The 18050-nt window shown below is 43.5% G+C and overlaps 5 protein-coding genes across 7 annotated transcripts; all 5 read left to right on the forward strand.

The window, feature by feature from the left end:
- The first annotated feature begins 91 nt into the window (after positions 1-91).
- LOC109477352 (disrupted in renal carcinoma protein 2 homolog) lies at positions 92-8567 on the forward strand. Its single transcript, XM_019778554.1, has 15 exons — positions 92-356; positions 1319-1435; positions 1804-1919; positions 2150-2264; positions 4075-4462; positions 4835-4928; positions 5062-5289; positions 5749-5792; positions 5929-5973; positions 6231-6360; positions 6542-6650; positions 6810-6877; positions 7098-7219; positions 7442-7624; positions 7910-8567. The coding sequence occupies exons 1-15, from the start codon at positions 273-275 to the stop codon at positions 8128-8130; spliced, it is 2064 nt and encodes a 687-aa protein (XP_019634113.1). The 5' UTR covers positions 92-272; the 3' UTR covers positions 8131-8567.
- A 788-nt stretch (positions 8568-9355) lies between these two features.
- LOC109476940 (disrupted in renal carcinoma protein 2 homolog) lies at positions 9356-10171 on the forward strand. The gene is made up of 2 exons (XM_019777958.1): positions 9356-9695; positions 10101-10171. Exons 1-2 carry the CDS (start codon positions 9356-9358, stop codon positions 10169-10171), a joined length of 411 nt encoding a protein of 136 aa, XP_019633517.1.
- On the forward strand, positions 9939-13941 carry LOC109477006 (disrupted in renal carcinoma protein 2 homolog). 3 transcript variants are annotated; one of them, XM_019778020.1, is made up of 10 exons: positions 9939-10167; positions 10508-10729; positions 10905-10948; positions 11144-11191; positions 11447-11576; positions 11903-12011; positions 12447-12514; positions 12619-12740; positions 13153-13338; positions 13698-13941. In XM_019778020.1, exons 2-10 carry the CDS (start codon positions 10557-10559, stop codon positions 13829-13831), a joined length of 1014 nt encoding a protein of 337 aa, XP_019633579.1. In that variant the 5' UTR covers positions 9939-10167; positions 10508-10556; the 3' UTR covers positions 13832-13941. The 3 variants fall into 3 exon arrangements, with proteins under 3 accessions (XP_019633579.1, XP_019633578.1, XP_019633580.1); XM_019778019.1 differs by lacking the exon at positions 9939-10167 and having other exon boundaries at positions 10195-10729; XM_019778021.1 differs by lacking the exon at positions 9939-10167 and having other exon boundaries at positions 10195-10729; positions 11147-11191.
- Positions 13942-14219: 278 nt separating this feature from the next.
- Positions 14220-15971, forward strand: LOC109477017. Its single transcript, XM_019778033.1, has 3 exons — positions 14220-14482; positions 15027-15180; positions 15482-15971. The coding sequence occupies exons 1-3, from the start codon at positions 14288-14290 to the stop codon at positions 15628-15630; spliced, it is 498 nt and encodes a 165-aa protein (XP_019633592.1). The 5' UTR covers positions 14220-14287; the 3' UTR covers positions 15631-15971.
- Positions 15972-16342: 371 nt separating this feature from the next.
- On the forward strand, positions 16343-17982 carry LOC109477456 (von Willebrand factor C domain-containing protein 2-like). The gene is made up of 3 exons (XM_019778741.1): positions 16343-16623; positions 17002-17119; positions 17733-17982. Exons 1-3 carry the CDS (start codon positions 16423-16425, stop codon positions 17870-17872), a joined length of 459 nt encoding a protein of 152 aa, XP_019634300.1. The 5' UTR covers positions 16343-16422; the 3' UTR covers positions 17873-17982.
- The last annotated feature ends 68 nt before the right edge of the window (positions 17983-18050 follow it).

Raw genomic sequence — 18050 nt, forward strand, 5'->3', positions numbered from 1 at the left:
AATCGAAATCTCGCAAATCGCGAGACTTGGTCAACCACCTGTTCGGTCTCGCGAAATCTCGCGACGGAGAGTCTCGCAAATCGCGAGAGCTATTACCCACCGTCCCGTGCGCGGTTGCCATGGTGCTAGGCAACACTAAGATAGGCTTTCCCCAGCTGTAAGGTTATTCCCACACAGTTACGTGGCAACCCTCGAGAAAGCGTGTTGTGCCTAAATCCGCGGGACAATTCTACGATTTCTAGGCTGAATCTTGGCTCGAGCAGACCTTCAAGATGACGATGACATCCAAGAGAGACCCTTACCCCTTCCCTAAGCTGGAATGCGACGATAATTTTGTGGGAGCGAGGCAGAGCCAGGTGAGATACATAACGTTATAACATAACTATGAAATCCAGCATTATCCATTCATTTCTTCTTAAGCAAGACTCATTTGACCCATGAAAAGATGTATGAATATACACAAACTGCACAGAAAACAGCCACACTCCACAAACAGTACAAGAGACTTGCTGCCCAAGCGCTCTTGACATAAGAGTTCTTGTTCAGGCAGTCATGGCGTTGTAGAGCATAGACAGAATAAATTCAATAATGCTGTTTTGGCTCTCGAAGTCTTTCAATCGATTTCATAAGCCATCCAGTGTTTCAGATGTAAACTAGGTGATATTACCATTGCGCAAAGGCATCTAAAATGTGTTTGTTGTAACCAAGACCCAAAGTAATAAGCTCAAATCATGTTATATTTTGAGAGAAGAAAAACACCATTATGCTAATGATGTTCCCAGAGCAACACAATGTTTACCTAGTGAAAATTCCCAGTTTACATGAAAACAACGCCCTTTCTTCTCCCAAGATAGCTTACAGGACTTCCATACCGTCAACATGGTGTCAGGAGTGACTGTTGAAAAGCTTGCCTTGTAAAACGATATCCGCGCCGTGTTGACAAAACATTGGCAAACGCTGAACACTTTGAATTTGGAAAAAAACATAAGTAGGCCAAATGTTTCAGTCCGATCCGTCGGAAACCAAACCAAGTTTTACATGTTAACTCAAGAACCACTTATCTTAAACTTGCTACAGTCAAGTACAAATTAAAACCCTGGCATCCAAAGCCTAAAAGGACTGTGTTATCTTCTGCATTACGTTACGTTTGTTTCTATCACCATGTAAACGCGAACAGTTAAATGATAGAGATCGCCATTTCTAGCCTTTTTTTTAGATTTTAAACCGCCCCGTGCTCAGTACCGAATATATGGGTCATTTTCCCTAGAACTTGCTATGATACAAAAGATTTAAAAGTTCAACTGTTTTCCCTACTCAGATGCCGCCGTACTCCGTGCCCGCCCACCTCGCCCAGTCCCAGGACCCCTGGAACAGACTCAACCACACCGCCACCCTGTCTAGCCAGCGCAGAGAGGCGCACTACTACGACCCACAGGTGGGCACATGTTGTCATGGTTTGCTTTGTTTGTTTTTAAATCATAGTTGTGGAGGTGTATGGCTAAACCCAAAGGCCATGATTTTGTTAAGATAAAAGTAAAAGGTGAGCAACTTGAAAAACAAATTTTAAGGAAAAATACACCTATAAAAAAAAAGGTTCCGCAGTTATCACAACACTTTTCTGCAGGGTTGACTTGTGGTGACTTCTATCTTAAAGCTGGTGTGTTACGCCGAAAGGCGGTTATACCGGCTATACAGATACAGATACAGATCTTAAACCAGGAAACAAGTAATTTTGCATTTTTTTTACATGTGCAGCATTTCAGTTTCCCACAGTGACCAAATGTTGTGCATTGACATTTGCAGGCCCCCAGTGACAGCCTAGATTTTGTGCTGAAGTCCACATATGACCATCACGACCGCTTCTTGTACGACAAGCCAAGGACTCTAACACAACCAGAAACTGTGGGTCTACCACACGGGTAAGAACAGAAGTCTATATTTTACTATTCTTTTATCTCTGAACAACATGATTTCTTATATTGTTAGATTTTGTTCTTCAAACTTTGACAAAGAAAAAGTTACTCATCAGTGGTCAAAATGTATTACTAGTTCCAGTATGCTAACATAAGTCTCTTCTTTCTTTGGAATATAAGAGGCTGACACATATAATCCTTTACATAAGTGATGACATGCAAACTTTGTTTTCCAGCCGGATCTTGAAAAATCGCATGAAGTATGTACCACCCCCATTTGACCCAATGGACCCTCCCCTGAGGGTATGTGATGCAGACAAGAAGGAACCAGTCCACAGTAACAAGGGGGGAGCTATCGGTGAGTGGTCCCTCCTGTTTTATAATGGATTTTGACTGGAAAAAAACACAGTGGAAATCTGGACCCCATTGCAAACTTTGAAAGTTATATGATCATATATACTCTGAAATAAGGGTTCTTCGTTACTTTTGTTACTTAGTACTTTTGTGATGCAAAAATTTACATGTACACTGATCACATGTTACATTTGTAAGTAATAATATAAATTCAGTTGTGACATAAATCCATAAATCTTGGTTGAATACTAAGGCTTAAACAAAGGAAGGTGAAACAAATGTCCTACTGGGCAGGTTGGTTCTGTCCATTGTGCTGAAATGAAAGCTTTTCCCTATATCATGTATACTACCAACACCTGAACTATATGTCAATCTACAACACTCTTACATTTTCTTTTCTTTCTGTTCATTGATACTTACATTTCAATTCTTTGTTATTTTTCAGAGAGCCACCACAGTGCAGCAACAAACCCAGGCTATTCTAGAAAACATGACGGTGGATTTTACACCATTTAGGTCTGACATCTACCTAGAAATACCAAAAACCACATCAACAGAATCATAAGCCTTATGATAAGGAGTACATATTACTTCTCTAACTAGGATTTTACCTGCCATTGTACTAAAGTCTTTTTAATGTACAGAAGTGCTACTGAGATGATTTTGCCAAATGCATAGCAGTAACAATAGTGGTAAATGGAGCATACACAGTTGCCAATGAGAAATTATGCTGCACAGTTACTCAAGTGAACAGACATCATGGAAAAAGACGTTCAAAACTACAATTGTATCAAAGATTGCTGTTGTTTGAAATACACTTTGTAAGAGTTCTTGCAGGTAAACACTTTGCTACTATGTACAAAAATGTAGGAAGTATTCTGGGGATAGCTGTCCTATTGTCTTAACATTTTGTACATTGAAAATATGGGAATATAACATTTGTCTAAGATATATGGGATACATCTCTGTTCTCATGTGCCACAGGCAATATGCTGCTCTCATGCCTATTAAACAGGTTTTATCAAATAATTTCCAAATTGTCTATCTCAGAAGTGAAGACTATCAGTGAAGACACTCCAGTAGTAAATGATGGCATGGTACACTCACCTGATTGTATTATGTGGCATATTTTTCCTTTCTTTGTTAGCACCCTCAGTATACTATGTAAATAACCACGACAGTGTTGTTATTTTAGCGTGCCATTCCTGACTTTCACCAAGAAGATAGCATAAAAGCTAGGTTTGAACACATGTTAGTCCCTGCTGCAGTGTTTTGTACAGATGCACTAATAAACATTGCAAATGTTACATACAAAATGTCATGGTTTATCTTGTTATTGTCGAGCCTTAACAATGAAGTTTCATCATTGTCTTGTTCCATAATCAGAGAACTTTGAAGGTAAAACCTGCCTCAAAAAGTAGCAATCTTCTGTTGCAAATCTGTTTTAACCACATCATATACAAAGTGGTGAAGGCATAATCTTCAAGTACAATGTAGATGTTGTGAGGATAAAGTTTTCCCGATCCTCCCCTTCACGTTCCAGTGACAACCAAGTCGAGTCAACACAAAACATTAAAACGGGTCAGTCAGTAAAACGTCACTTTCTTTCCTTCTAACATCTGCTTGGAGATTACCGCACAGGCCAAGATCACTCTGACCTTTCCCATGTACTTTGTACCACAGTAGACCTAGTTGTGACGAAACGTGATTTACATAGTCCAAAGTCCATCTAATATTAGGTAAGCGCTCCAGTGGACAGTTTGCCGTGTACGTGATCCCGTGACACTGTAGGAGGAAAACTGTACAGTGTTTTGTTGTCAAAATGCCGGGTTTACTGAAGAACGGAGTGCTGACAGATAGCGAGATTGTAGTTGAATCTGACCCGTTACTGAAGGACTACAATGGTGACTACAACACCACGTACTCCAGTATCAACCGCGCTGACAGCGGCCTACCGGCGAACCCAGCCGGACTTCAGCACGGCCGCATATACAAGAGGCGGTGGTACATTCTGGGTCTCTTCTCGATCCTGGCGGCCACACAGTGCATGGTGTGGAACGTGTGGGGCCCGATCTCCGACTCCGCCAAGTTCGTGTTCGGCTGGGAGGACAGCGACATCGCCCTGCTCACCAACTGGGGACCGATCGCCTACATCCCGCTAGCCGTGCCTTTTTCATGGCTCATGGATGTCAAAGGTCAAAACTGCTTATACATGTATACTGTAACTCTTGTCACTTTTAGAGTGTAAACCAAAAAGCTTTGGAGGGTCAAATATCAGGCTCTGGTATTATATACTTCCACTAGAGACTGCGACTTCTCATTGACAGATGAACTTAATTTGACAGATCGATCTTCAGAATGCCATACTATATGTGAAGTACGTTTTGCATGTCTTCTTTTCTTTTCTTTTATATTGTGCACATGCACGATATTGCAATAGTGAAGTCTAGGGTCGCACAAATCCGATTTTCGTCTCTCAAACGGGCGCTCAGCGATCGCCGTCTAGCGGAAACGGGCCACAAGGCATCTACTGAAGTTTGGTTTTCTGTTACTTCCTCCACCTCTAGGCCTGCGCATCTCAGTGATAGTGACAGCGTTCCTAGTGTTTGCTGGCACGGCTATCAGATGTGTCACCGCCTGGTACATGGGAGCCGCCACATGGTCAGTTCTACTTGTCTTTCTGGCTTGCTGGCTGGCTAGCTGGAATAGTCGACTTGTGAATTGATTTTCATCGGTAATATCTTTCAACAAGTTACGATGTAAAACTGGACTCTCGGATTTGTTTTAAATCCAGGTTGATGAACATAGGTCAGTGTCTGAACGGCATGGCAGGTCCAGTCGCTATGTCTGCTCCTGCCGTGCTGTCCGCCGCATGGTTCCCGCACGAGCAGCGCGCCACGGCCACGGCCATCGGCACCATCCTCGGCTGTCTGGGCGGGGCGGGCAGCTTCATCATCGGGCCGCTCATCGTCAGGTCACGGGCCGCCAACCACACTCACACCGGCCATCACAACGTCAGCGGGTACGACTTTGTTTGTTCGTCTTTGTTTATTTGAACGTTTATTATGTTTACCGAAGGAAAACAACTTGTTTTTGCTCAGTTTCTTCCTCTTCTTCTTCTCCAAACAAATAAGGTCAATGACCTGAACCAGACGTCTGTCACCATGGTAACTGGTGCTGGGTTACATCATGTTGCAATTCTATAGCAGAAGGGATTTAGACTCCTGTCACCATATAATATTATATGAATGTGATTAAGTAAGAATTAACAGAGCGGACTATGTGCAAAGGTAAACATCATGTATTTGCTTTGCAAATGTTATCTTTCTAGTTTAGTCATACTAAACAAAATGCCAGGTCATGCGTCCTGATTATGACCAAAGAGACTACCGGAAGTTGGTGATTTGGGACTTGTGTTGAAACAAGTTTGGACTTCTATTATGAAAGATAAGCTAATGATTTGATCATCTGTTATCTACAGGTTTCTTCTCGAGGAGGGGATCCGGTCGTCTAAAAACGAAACAGGTACTTTGATCTTTGTTATAAAAGGGACTATAACGTTATAGATGTCACTTCTGTATTGATGCCTGCCTGCTGCCTTACGTACGGATAGATGTTCTGTCCGGGAAGTTCATGTTATTTTGTGCCTTTATTTTCACAGAATGGAAGATTGAAAGGGACGAGATTATGATTCTAATGTACGCAGGTAAGTAACCCTTATGTTTATTATGCATTCTAAAAGATATCAATGTATTGATTGATTGATTGATTGACTGACTGATTCCCTGTGGTGCTCTATATGGTGTTATACTAAAATCAAAGTACATGTCAGAGACAACATTGGGAAAATAACAATAATTGCAAAGAAACGAAAATAAAGAAAAACAGGTTGCTTTTCCATAAAGACGTGTGTGTTTCAGACATATTTGTAGAGACAACATTTATTGTTCCCCGTTGTTGCAGAGTTTGCCCTCAGTGCGGCCATCTTCCTGGCCACTATAATCTACTTCCCGGACAAGCCGCCGACCCCGCCCACCCTCACGGCCGCTACCGAACGACTGGACTTCAAGGCTGGCATTAAACAGCTTCTCAAGTAAGGGTTCTGTCGTGCGATCATCGCACGAACGCCATCAAACTAAGGGCATTCTTAGGATACTTTTGCATATGTCGTACAAAATCATGCAAATGAATAGATATATAAGTGTGTTTCATTTTCCACCTCATTCTTCATATATGACAGCCATGAAGTTTAATGTTATTTTGTTTATTTCCAGGAACGGGCGGTTTTGGCTGATTTTCCTGGCGTATGGCGCGGTGGAGGGGACGTACGGCTGCTGGGCAGGTATCCTGGACGTCAACCTGTCACCACAGAACATCACACAGGTAAAGGCGCCGTCATATTCATCGTAGTATAGGCCTTCGTGCGATGTTACAGTAAAGGATTATCAAGTAGGCTGTGACAGAAGCAATCGCACTCTCATGCCTTCATAGCTTATGATACTGATATGCTTCCATTGATGGATGTCTATTCTATACCTACAGATGGAGGCAGGCTGGGTGGGCTTTTACGGCAGCATAACAGGAGGAGTCAGTGGTATCATCATCGGCAGGTGAGAGAACATTTATAATGTACGTAGGGATCGGAGATAGACTTGAAGAAGGTATAGAAAGAAGTAAACAAGCAGAAAAGGTCACAAGAGACTCACAAAACAAGCCCCACCGATACATCTGCTTGAAAAATGTTTTTCCCGGCCCATTGATCTATGAGCTTATTTGTCTTCATCATCCAGACAACACGTCATACATTTTCTCTGATTTCCCTTGTCCCAGGGTTGCTGACTTTATGGGCGGGCACTACAAGCTGGCTGTCCTGGTGCTGACCGTGGTGCTGATCGGCAGCACGCTGTGGTTCACCTTCATGCTGTACATCAGTATTATACCCTTCAACACAGGTCAGACCAGCAAACACGCTCAGAATGTAACATAGATAATCATAGATAATCAGGCATCATCTTGGTGCTAATGTGAGTTCTTGTTGTAAACACTGTATTCCATCTTCTGGATGATTGTTGATGCCTGACACATCCTACTTTAAAATCCGTCGACGTCAAATAAAACGACGATCTACAAAGAATGTAATTTGTCGTATTTCCAACTTATACTCTTCCCGACAGTATCTCTCTACGCGTCGTTCCTGCTGCTCCAAGTGTCATTACTGGGCTGTGTGCCGCTATTCTATGAGCTGAGTGTGGAGGCCAGCTACCCCATAGCGGAGGGGATCACGTCAGGTGTGCTCACATGGTCCAACAACCTCTTCGGTCTGCTCTTCCTACTGGCGTTCTACATCCCAAATATAGGTGAGCTACAATACTTCAAATTCATCCAAATGAATGTGTGTGACTGTGTGTGCGTGCTTGCGTGCTTCTGCGGTTATGTCCATTTTACCGTTTTGTGTTCTGTTTCTGTAGGGACCAGCTGGATGAACTGAACGGCCCTGGGGACCGGTGTGGCCGTGGTGCCGCTCATGTTTACCGTTTTGTGTTCTGTTTCTGTAGGGACCAGTTGGATGAACTGGACGGCGCTGGGTACCGGTGTGGCCGTGGTACCGCTCATGTTTACCGTTTTGTGTTCTGTTTCTGTAGGGACCAGTTGGATGAACTGGACGGCGCTGGGTACCGGTGTGGCCGTGGTGCCGCTCATGTTTACCGTTTTGTGTTCTGTTTCTGTAGGGACCAGTTGGATGAACTGGACGGCGCTGGGTACCGGTGTGGCCGTGGTACCGCTCATGCTACTGTTCCGGGAGAAGTACGGTCGGCTGTCGGTAGACACCGGGCAGGCACAGAACAAGGGCGTGTCAAGTTAGATGTGACTGCTATTTTCCACACCAACGTTATGAGACTAATTTTTACTATAAATATTTCAAACTTGATGACCTAAATATTTCAAACTGGACAACTCTCATCCAAAGCCAATATCGACTGTAAAGTCAGCCATGAATGTATCTTATCTTATTAATGTATCAAATACTCGTAATTATCTGTAACATGTTAAACATGATCAGTTATCAGTTTTGATGAAGCATATTGCTGCTATGAATGGTCAATGAAATAAATAGTACATTGTCGTCATGGTGCCAATATTCTGGCCCAACCTTTTCCAAAGATGTCAGTTCATGAATTAATTCAGATACCAACTCTTCTCCGTTTCCTTCCAAATCATCTCACGTTACGGGCGTATGTGCAATCGGCGGTGACAGGGTTTGATACATGTATATATATGTTAAAGCTTACGAAACCGGTAAACTGTGGCTTACATGCCCCCTTGTACAATAAACTATAAAAATCGTTGAACCTTGAACCAGACTGATGTCGAGACTTTACGTCTAAGATTTGATTATGGCCATGCATATACGTTGAAGTTTTTCTAAAGGTTGTAATAAAATAAGACATATATATCATATTGAATTCCACGTGTCACGATGTTTTCCTTCTACCTCATCTGAGTATGAAGTTTTAATGAATGTGTAGTTTTGTGCTGAATTACAATCTGTCAGGCTATTCTATCTTTAAAAGGTTCCGTAGTGACTCGTATCAATTTTAGCCAGGCCTGTGCTTGCTAGGTCACGAATCTATGTAACCCTTGATCTCATAACTTGGAATATGGTGCAAGAAAAAAAGTGCCAATTCAAAACAACAAAACACTCAAACAATTTTTCCTCTATCTATAAAATTCGTTCAGCCAATCTGTCAAACGTTCAGTTCCTCGGTGGTCGCTCAGTAGTCGCAGCCTCTAGTGGGAAGGGAGTGTAAGCAAATACATTTTGTTACGAGACAATGCATAGGATGATGTTCATGTTTGGTTGGTGGGTGCGATGTTGTTCCAGTGAGCATAGGTCATGTGATATAGGCTAACACGGACCCGTTGTACCACCTGTATGTCCAGGGTTCAAAGTGCAACAAAATATCTACAGTCAGCGAGCAGAGCTTGTTTTGCTAGACATTCAAAGGTCATCGAACATTTCAAGACCTTTCGAACCATGTCCTGCATTCAAACAAGTTCTCAGAGAGCTAGCTCGCAAAGAGGACGACATGACAACCTTGCTCAAAGACAACGACTTTCCAGAAGCGTCGGAGCCGCTAGTGTTGAACAATGAAGTCTCGGAAGATCCGGACACAAATCCGGACGGTATCGGTGCACTAGGGTCATTGAAAAGTCCCCGCCTGTACAGACGACGGTGGTACATCCTCGCGCTGTACTCTATCCTAGCCGGGACGCAGGGCTCCCTCTGGAACACATGGGGCCCGATCTCCGACTCCGCCAAGTTCGTGTTCGACTGGGAGGACAGTGACATCGCCCTGCTGACTAACTGGGGACCGATCGCTTACATGGTGCTGGCCGTGCCCGTTTCATGGCTCATGGATGTCAAAGGTCAGCGGAGAGTTTTACGAAAATGGCCATCTGTTGATGTATTAAAATCTTTCATCGATGGTTGTAATGCTTAGGTCACATTTCCAAACCGGGGCCCGGCCGGGCTGCTTGTATGAACGAAAAATTAACAATTCATGTCAAGAATATACAGAAATAGTGCCCATGATTGTTGCTAAAAACTTTTTTGCGTTTTGTTGTCTTTTATATCGTATTTTTCGTTCCAAAAACCTGCCCGGCCGGGCCCCGTGTGGGAATTGTGACCTCAGCATTACGAAGCCCAAATTGAGATGGCTGCAGGATACAAAAGTCCTTGACATATACAATGTTTAGTCAAAAATGTAAACAAGCGCGTTGGTCAGTTCTCGTGTTGTATTTCAGGGTTACGACTTACGGTTCTCCTGGCAGGATTCTGTGTCTTTGCTGGAGCGGGAATCAGATGTCTCACAGTGTTCAGCCTACAGGCCGGGACGTGGTGAGTTTTCTGGATGGGACTGGGGGGGGGGGAATTGTCATCATGCGATTTCTGCTTAACAATGAGTTGAAGTCCTGAAACCGTTTTGTCTTCTTTTGGTTTAACAGAACAACCTGGCAGAGCGTTCTGGTGCAATATGATGTAAACGTTTCAGATTTTGACTGATTGTGGTTCCTGTTACGTGACCATTCCACATTGAGGTTTCCAGGCACTTAGACCCATCAATGACGTCACATATTGGAAGTCTGTGGGTCATTATTACTGAAACCGGTCAATAATTGATTTGTAAGTATTATTGTCCAGATCAGCCAGTACGATCTTGTTATCTTATATCTCCCAGGTTTATTAATATCGGTCAACTGTTGAACGGTGCTGCTGGTCCCGTTGCCATGGCAGCGCCTCCGGCCCTCTCAGCTGCCTGGTTTCCTCACGAACAGCGCACCACTGCGACTGCCATTGGTATTACAGTGGGGGCTATTCTGGGAGCGGGTAGCTTCATCATTGGACCGCTCATTGTGACCCAGAAGCCAGACAACCAGACTGAGCATCACAATATGACCAGGTTAGCTTTCCGCTCTTTCCACTGCTTGTTCTTGATTATGGTCCAAATGTTCAATGCCTTGTCCTATAGGGAAAAAAAAGAAAATAACAGTAAAACAACGGCAGGACCAATATTAAAGAAAGACTCTTGATGATAAAAGATAAACTTGCAGCTTCTTTTCTGGTGTTTATTTTAGTGCGTGGGAGGATTCAAGTTGGTTGTCGCAGGGGAACAGTACAAGTAAGTTACAAATGATTTGAAGTTCAGGCTTTCCGATGATTATGCTTGGAAAAGATCTAAGGCCCAATCACTAAAAAGAGTCATATCTAGATGCTTATGCATGTAGTATTAATGTTACATTTTACACTCTTCTCAATGGTTTGTCAAACAAGATATATCAAAGGAGTTTCTTTTACAGAAGTATTTTTCTGTCAGCAGATTTCTCTACAGCGAAGAGCCAGATAATGTTACTGATGTATGTGGGTAAGTATTGATAGCCAATATTAATTAACTACATAAAGCTTTTTGCTTGTCATTGACATTGTGCAGTAAAGAAACTATAGATCACACATTTATGAAATGACAAAAGCTATAATCCAATCACCAAACGTAGATATAGGATCAGCACTCACCTTATTTTTGTTGTTATCCTTTTTTTCTATTTTGCTGAAAAGATACAAATTTGGTCTGTTCTTTTCGTTACTAAAACGTCGACGTTTCTCTACTGTAATGTTCCAGAGTTTGCCTGGACAGCTCTGATATTCCTGTTAATTCTGGCCTACTTCCCCGACAAGCCGCCCTCCCCACCGACTCTGTCTGCTTCTAAAAACCGCCTGGCCTTCAGGTCAGGGGTCAAACAGCTCCTCAGGTGGGTCAAAGGTGGATTCCGAGTTGAAGGTCGTCAACAGTTATGTTCTGATGGCTACAGTTTTTCAAACATTTTCTGCCAGTCAAACAAAACACCATTGCAGTCACTGCAACAGAGAACAGAGTGTTAGCACAAAATAAAACAAATAGAGGCTAAATGACTTCTCACTGCAACTTTATTTAATATGTTGTAGCGTTCGTTATTTAAACATTGCAGCGTAAAGCATCTGCATGGTGGTCAAATCAAGTTCATGCTGTGAAACTCTTCGTCTCATGCATTGCACAGAAGGGTGCTGCTGACTGAAGCGATCTGTCTTGTCTTCGCAGGAACGGCCGGTTCTGGTTGGTGTGCGTGTCGTACGGAATACTGTTCGGCACACTGAGCAGTTTCGGAGGCCTACTGGACGTCAATCTGTCTCCTCATAACGTCACACAAGTAAGACATATTATCATGATTGTTCATCTATGTTGGTAGTTACATGTTTAAAGTTAAAACGTTCGATCCAACACTAAAAGTTCTCTCACCTTTCGACCAGTCACTCTGGTCTTCCTCAGGACACTGACCCAGTGAGGCTTGTCACGTGGCTTCTTTGAAGTGTGACGTCAACACTGGGTCAAGTGTACATATATCTGGTAGTTCATTAAGTTATGATATTTAGATGGGATACATATGTTTTAGGGAATAAACACGTTGACATATTGAAATTACTAGCATGTGTGTAGGGCTTTTCTCCTACTCTTTTCAGGCAGGATTAGTTAACAATTTATACAATCACCTATCGCAACCAGAAACTTTGGTGACGTATTGAAGAAGTTGCAGTGTTTGTGTGAAACGTTACTTTTACAACTTTCCAACCTGTTTTCTCCCCAGGTAGAGGCTGGCTGGGTGGGGTTCTACAGCCAAATAGCAGGGGGTGCGTCAGGTATAGTTGTGGGGAGGTGAGCATGTCTCTGTTTTGTAAAATGTTTTGTGGTTCGTCTTGAAGTGTGACAAAACAGTTCACCATTAACTGTGTACTCTGACCGTTGGATTTTGAATCTAGATTTTCAGACATGCTCGGGGGACATTTCAAACTCACCATTCTAGTTATGACTGTCGGATACATCGGTAGCCTTCTGTGGCTCGTCTTGATGCTGTATCACAGCATCATCCCGTTCAGCACAGGTGAGATCCCCTATCTATTCTTTTGTGTAAGTATGTGGTCTGCACCTTACGTCTGGCCGTGAGCGCTTGCGTGCATCGTTCGTTGCAAGTGAGTTGTACGTGCTTACAACGTACGATCTCTGTGCGATTGCCACTTTACCGTATGCAGGCCGTACTTACCCGTACTGCTTACCGCGTCGCTCCTACTGGCTCGTATGGGTGGTGAATCCGCACCCCGCAGCCCGCACGCAGAGAAAGTTTTACATGCACTTAAAGTTCTACGGCGTGTCTACGTGCTCCCAAATTCTTAGGATTCCGTACGGAGGTGGTACTCACCACTTACGGAACCCAAACCTTTCCCCACGTTTTTGCACGTAAACAGCACGCAGGTGCACTTACGGCGGGTTGTGACCGAGGCTTTTGTCATCCACAGTGAGCGTGTACGTGTCCAACCTGCTGATGGGAGTGTTCGCGCTGGGGAGCGAGCCGCTGTTCTTCGAGCTCGGCGTGGAGGCCACGTACCCGATAGCCGAGGGCGTGACGACCTGCGTGCTGACGTGGGTCAACAACCTGTTCGGGCTGCTGCTGCTACTGGTGGTGATGGTCATGCCGGGCGGGGGTGAGTGTGGAAGACAGAAGAAATCAATTTTCGACACCAAAACCTGAATTGCCAATGTACATGTACATTGTATGTAAGAAAAAGAAATTAACTGAACCTATTTCTTTGAAAATAGCCTCGTTAAAAAGAGCCCCATTTGTATGCATAAAAAATAAATCATGTTCGGAACAATTTTGATGAAAAATATCCGTCGAAATCAAATCGCACAAATATTCATCAGTAACTTTTCCTTTTCAAGAAAACGTGGTACAGTGTACAATGAACCTGTACACTGTACGGTGCATAGCGTCTATAGTCTCTGTCACAGCCAGTGGAAGTATAGCTCAACTGTTTCAAGTTCCCTTTCTTTCCGTCGGTAGGTACCAGCTCGACTCGGACGGCGGACTGGATGGGGTGGGCGACGCTGGGGTGCGGGGCTGCCGTCCTGCCGCTCATGCTGGTGTTCCGGGAAAGGTACGGGAGACTGGCGGTGGACACCGGCAAACGGACATGAGCCTGTTTCGGAAGATATCACAGTGTAGCATCTGGTGTAACCACCTGTTGTTCATATAGTACTATATTGTAACACTGCATGCATTTAAATAAACATCACCAATCTCTTCGCATCTTTGCATTTATATATTCTGATATCACAGGAAAGACAGTTATTTCAAAAGAAGGGAAACAAGACATGTACAGGAGATTTTGTTCTGCCGGTATTGCTGTCTCGTCCTTCATCAATTCAAACACCAAACACTTTTCCTTTCATGAGTACATACATGTAATATTGGTCGGGTGGTTTGTTTTTACATACCGTTAAGAAAGTCAGTCTCCATTGCAAGCAAATATCCGGTATGATATCTATAGAATTGTGCTCTGAACCATATGGCGCTTCCCACAGTCCTTCCTTATAAAGTATCCCCGCTCACACATCTTGTCATACGCCTAACTGTCCGACACGCGTCCTGCCATGGCGTCCCTACCCGCTGTCCTGTGCGTTGTTCTTCTGTCCACCTGTGCGGCCCACGCAGCGAAACTGGCCCGACAATTTGAAGTGGAGGAGCCGGAGGGGTGCGTGGTGGACGGAGTGTTGTACCCGGTCGGCGAAATACCGAACGACCATCCCTGCCCTACAGAAACCTGCACCTGTCTCGGCCACGGCCAAGTAAGTGGTTAGGAAAGGCACAATAACTTTCAAGTGATCTTTAAAGGTACAATAAATTTGCGATGTCTTTCCTCTTCTTTAGCTTTTTATAACAAGACTCCGTGTCCGTCCACTGCACTACTAGTATATTAATGGGCCTCATGGGTAAACTATATGCTAAACTGAAAAGAATGGTTTTGTTCCAAATTTCTATGTCCTGTCCGCTGTTTCGAAGAAATTTGTTTCCTTTTGCGCAGCTTACTTAATGTGACTTTTATACGGGGGTTAAGACCTTTGAATGATATTTTAGATTTAGACAATAGATTGCTTTCGTATTTAAACTTCACATAAAAAATTGGTATTATTTGTCCAGAATTAGCTACACTTTCCAGTCTTGTTAGCATTTCACAGCAGATCGGACCCTCCTTTCGTCACTTTTTACTGTGCCCGCAGTAGCAATCAGTAACAACTTTACTTCCAATGGAACATATAACTGTATACAACAGCTACAGGCTGTGATTTTACTGTTGTTGTTTTCTCGTGATCCCATCTTAATGCTGAACAGCTGAGCTGCGTGTGGGTGAAGTGGAACGAGTTGAACGTGAAGTCCGGCTGGAACTATCCATTTATCGTCTGCGGACCGGCACCGAATTGCGTTGATTACGTGCTTGAGTACCCCCTTGGGCCCATGTGCTGCCCCACTTGGACCTGTCCTAACGGTGAGAACACATACATGTAGGTAGATGTAAAAAAAAAAGCAGCAGCCGCCATGTTGGCTGGGCTGTAGAGCCATAATAACGTCTGGTGATGCCATTTACAACGACCTCGTCCCATCCGTTGCTGCCCTACTTTTTCCCCAACAGCTAGACATTGTGCCCGTTCACATGTTACGCAATGGTGAAAGAAAAGTATATTGGCTACAATACATCCAACCAAAAGTCTTTTTATTCAACCAAAGTCTTTTAAACAACGATTTATACAGCGACGGCGTCTTATAAATCCCGCTTTTCTTTCCTACAGGTCCGAACTGTTATGGTTTTGGTTCGACCATCCCGGTGGGCCAGTGGGTAGATGTCGGGGATGGTATGAACTGCTACTGTCCGAGCGCGGCCGGTATGACAACATGCACCACCACCGTGGCTCCCCCCACTACCACCACCGTATTATGAAAACGCGAAGGCAGATAAAAGCTGTTACTACCGCGTGAAACAACAAAATACACACTTATTGCATCAATGACCCAATCTCTTCATGCATCTCCCGTGCCCTAGTTTAGAGTCTTTACATTTAGATATCACAGGAATAGCAATCTAGGTATTTTATTGCCCATAAGTCGTTACGTGAAACTGCAAATTGAATTGCTCTCTCGTCCTTCATCACTTCAATCAATTCATCCTGTTATGATTTTATAATATGAAGTCTCTTAGCTCTGAGAAGAAAAGGCACACAACAAATGCACTGGACAGGTTATCTTTAGCTTTAGCTACCGACCACTACCACATGCCCTTCCCCTCGATTTTTATTTATTTCTTGTTAACTAACCCAACAACAAAAGTTTGAAGTTAGTCAAACAAATAATTAACCGATTGTACATGTCAATACAAAGCATAACATAAATAGCACACAAAATAATGAAGCAAAAATAACTCATTTGCCTCTGCGCTTCTCTAGATTCCTCCTCCTTGTAGCAATTAGATATTCTACTTTTTGAAAAAAATATTTAGTCAAAGATTGAAACCTCAAGAAGTTGTGTGTGGGAGGGGGTGTGGTATGATATTTATAGTATACCATGCATGCCAACCTCGATTTTTTTACGTACGTAACGTCGCAAGCAAATATCCGGTAGGATAGTAGATTCAACCACATGGCGCTTCCCACACCTTTCCCGGCGCACAACTCCCGTACACGTCGACCTGCTCACACATTCTATCCAACCCCACATCGCCCCTACACGACGTACCATGGCGTCCCCAGTCTCTGTTCTTTGCGTAGTTTTGCTGTCTGCCTGTGCGGTCCACGCAGACAGACCGTCCCGACAGTTTGAGGAGGTGAAGCCTGACCAGGCGTCGTGCGTGCAGGACGGGGTCTCCTACCCGATCGGCGCGTCTGTACCGGACGACGATCCCTGCACGTTCGGCTGCTTCTGCGCCAGCCCCGGTAACGTAAGTATTTGCAGTGCCGATTCGGCAAACTGAGGACATATATTTAGCAAAACTCAGCTGCCTTGTTGATTACGGAAAGCTGTCTTACATCCTGGCGGCGATTAGTTCAGTCACAGTCTGCACGGAAATTCCACGCCATCAAAAGCATTGGACGGGCTATGATGAATTTGACCGCATCCTTATTACTAAACAATCAAGATTATTTTCGCTAAAACCGCACGTTGACACCCCAAAATGATTATCTCAAACCCAGTTTGATACCCAGACATGATCAAGAGAGTCAGAGTCTATTCCTAAATTATAAGCCAACTATAAGGTCAACCACTTGACTTTCAACAGATGGTTTAGCCGTAAGTTATAACTATATATGTTGCACAGGTGATCTGTGCGGTTGTGAAGTCCCCCCGTAGCTGCGCCTTCATGCAGCCGGCGTGTGTTGACGCCGTGTACGTGAACGACCCGACACAGTGCTGCCCCTACATGACCTGTCCTAACGGTGAGAACATGCACATATGTTTATACATGTACTCAGTTTAGATAGATAAATGTACTATGTATACACACAATACAACAAGAATTCGGAGATCTCATACCTCCATGAAATATATGAGTTTTTGTAAAAATTAATGTTTTTTATTTGTCTCATTGGCTATGGAAATAAGGTCATAATCTAGTTTACTTTAGGGTTTCCTAGATTCAAACTACAATATTTGGCGTGTGACATTCCTCTCCTTGTGAACAATTAATTTCAACATGCCCTCATACATTATGCAAATGACCTCTACATTAACATGATATATACATAGTGATGTTAACTTTAAAGTAACTTACACATGTCGCAAAATTCCCATCATCATAAGGAACCACGGAATTTTCACAATAATTATGCAAATTAGGTCATCATTTGCATAATTGTATCTGTTAATGTTCCACCTGCCATAGATTACATAATTACATGTATAAAAGTATTATTATGTCAATTTTATGGAGGTGAAAATTGAAATACCTGCTTGACATTTTAAAATCATATTGCCAGAGATGTACAGAATCATATTTTTTCATGAAATTCATTTTGTAAATGCTTTAGTGTCCTGTTTCCTTCCGTACAGGTGAGAACTGCCAGGCGGGAGACCAGATCATTCCCGCCGGCCAGACTGTGGAAGTGGACGGTGCGCATTGCCGCTGTCACGGCATGCTGGCCGTCTGCTCCGCCACGGTCAGTCACGAGGCGGTCATGCCTCTCAACTAGTTCGGGCAGCAGCGGTGCAAAGCAAGAATAGAGGCACCGGAAAACCGACATGCAAAAGAAGTCAGCTGTTGAATCGTCAGAATCATCAGAATAAACACCTTTGCGAGCCACATATTGTGTCAAAGGTGTCCTCGTCTTTCACTGTATACAATAAACCTCATAACTAAGAAGGAGAGAA

The sequence above is a fragment of the Branchiostoma belcheri genome, unplaced genomic scaffold, assembly GCF_001625305.1.
Source record: "Branchiostoma belcheri isolate BF01 breed outbred unplaced genomic scaffold, Haploidv18h27 scaffold4, whole genome shotgun sequence".
NCBI classification, from domain to species: domain Eukaryota; kingdom Metazoa; phylum Chordata; class Leptocardii; order Amphioxiformes; family Branchiostomatidae; genus Branchiostoma; species Branchiostoma belcheri.

What these genes read in the sequence shown, in the direction of transcription:
- LOC109476940 (XM_019777958.1), top strand. Translation starts at nt 9,356, where the DNA reads ATGACAACCTTGCTCAAAGACAACGACTTTCCAGAAGCGTCGGAGCCG. An exon ending in ATGGCTCATGGATGTCAAAG is followed by an intron (nt 9,696 to 10,100) that starts GTCAGCGGAGAG and finishes TTCTCCTGGCAG; the next exon opens with GATTCTGTGTCTTTGCTGGA.
- LOC109477352 (XM_019778554.1), top strand. Translation starts at nt 273, where the DNA reads ATGACGATGACATCCAAGAGAGACCCTTACCCCTTCCCTAAGCTGGAA. An exon ending in TACATGGGAGCCGCCACATG is followed by an intron (nt 4,929 to 5,061) that starts GTCAGTTCTACT and finishes TTTTAAATCCAG; the next exon opens with GTTGATGAACATAGGTCAGT. An exon ending in GTCGTCTAAAAACGAAACAG is followed by an intron (nt 5,793 to 5,928) that starts GTACTTTGATCT and finishes TTATTTTCACAG; the next exon opens with AATGGAAGATTGAAAGGGAC.
- LOC109477456 (XM_019778741.1), top strand. Translation starts at nt 16,423, where the DNA reads ATGGCGTCCCCAGTCTCTGTTCTTTGCGTAGTTTTGCTGTCTGCCTGT. An exon ending in TCTGCGCCAGCCCCGGTAAC is followed by an intron (nt 16,624 to 17,001) that starts GTAAGTATTTGC and finishes TATGTTGCACAG; the next exon opens with GTGATCTGTGCGGTTGTGAA. An exon ending in CTACATGACCTGTCCTAACG is followed by an intron (nt 17,120 to 17,732) that starts GTGAGAACATGC and finishes CCTTCCGTACAG; the next exon opens with GTGAGAACTGCCAGGCGGGA.
- LOC109477017 (XM_019778033.1), top strand. Translation starts at nt 14,288, where the DNA reads ATGGCGTCCCTACCCGCTGTCCTGTGCGTTGTTCTTCTGTCCACCTGT. An exon ending in CCTGTCTCGGCCACGGCCAA is followed by an intron (nt 14,483 to 15,026) that starts GTAAGTGGTTAG and finishes AATGCTGAACAG; the next exon opens with CTGAGCTGCGTGTGGGTGAA. An exon ending in CACTTGGACCTGTCCTAACG is followed by an intron (nt 15,181 to 15,481) that starts GTGAGAACACAT and finishes TCTTTCCTACAG; the next exon opens with GTCCGAACTGTTATGGTTTT.
- LOC109477006 (XM_019778020.1), top strand. Translation starts at nt 10,557, where the DNA reads ATGGCAGCGCCTCCGGCCCTCTCAGCTGCCTGGTTTCCTCACGAACAG. An exon ending in GTCGCAGGGGAACAGTACAA is followed by an intron (nt 10,949 to 11,143) that starts GTAAGTTACAAA and finishes TTTTTCTGTCAG; the next exon opens with CAGATTTCTCTACAGCGAAG. An exon ending in CTCCTCATAACGTCACACAA is followed by an intron (nt 12,012 to 12,446) that starts GTAAGACATATT and finishes TTTTCTCCCCAG; the next exon opens with GTAGAGGCTGGCTGGGTGGG.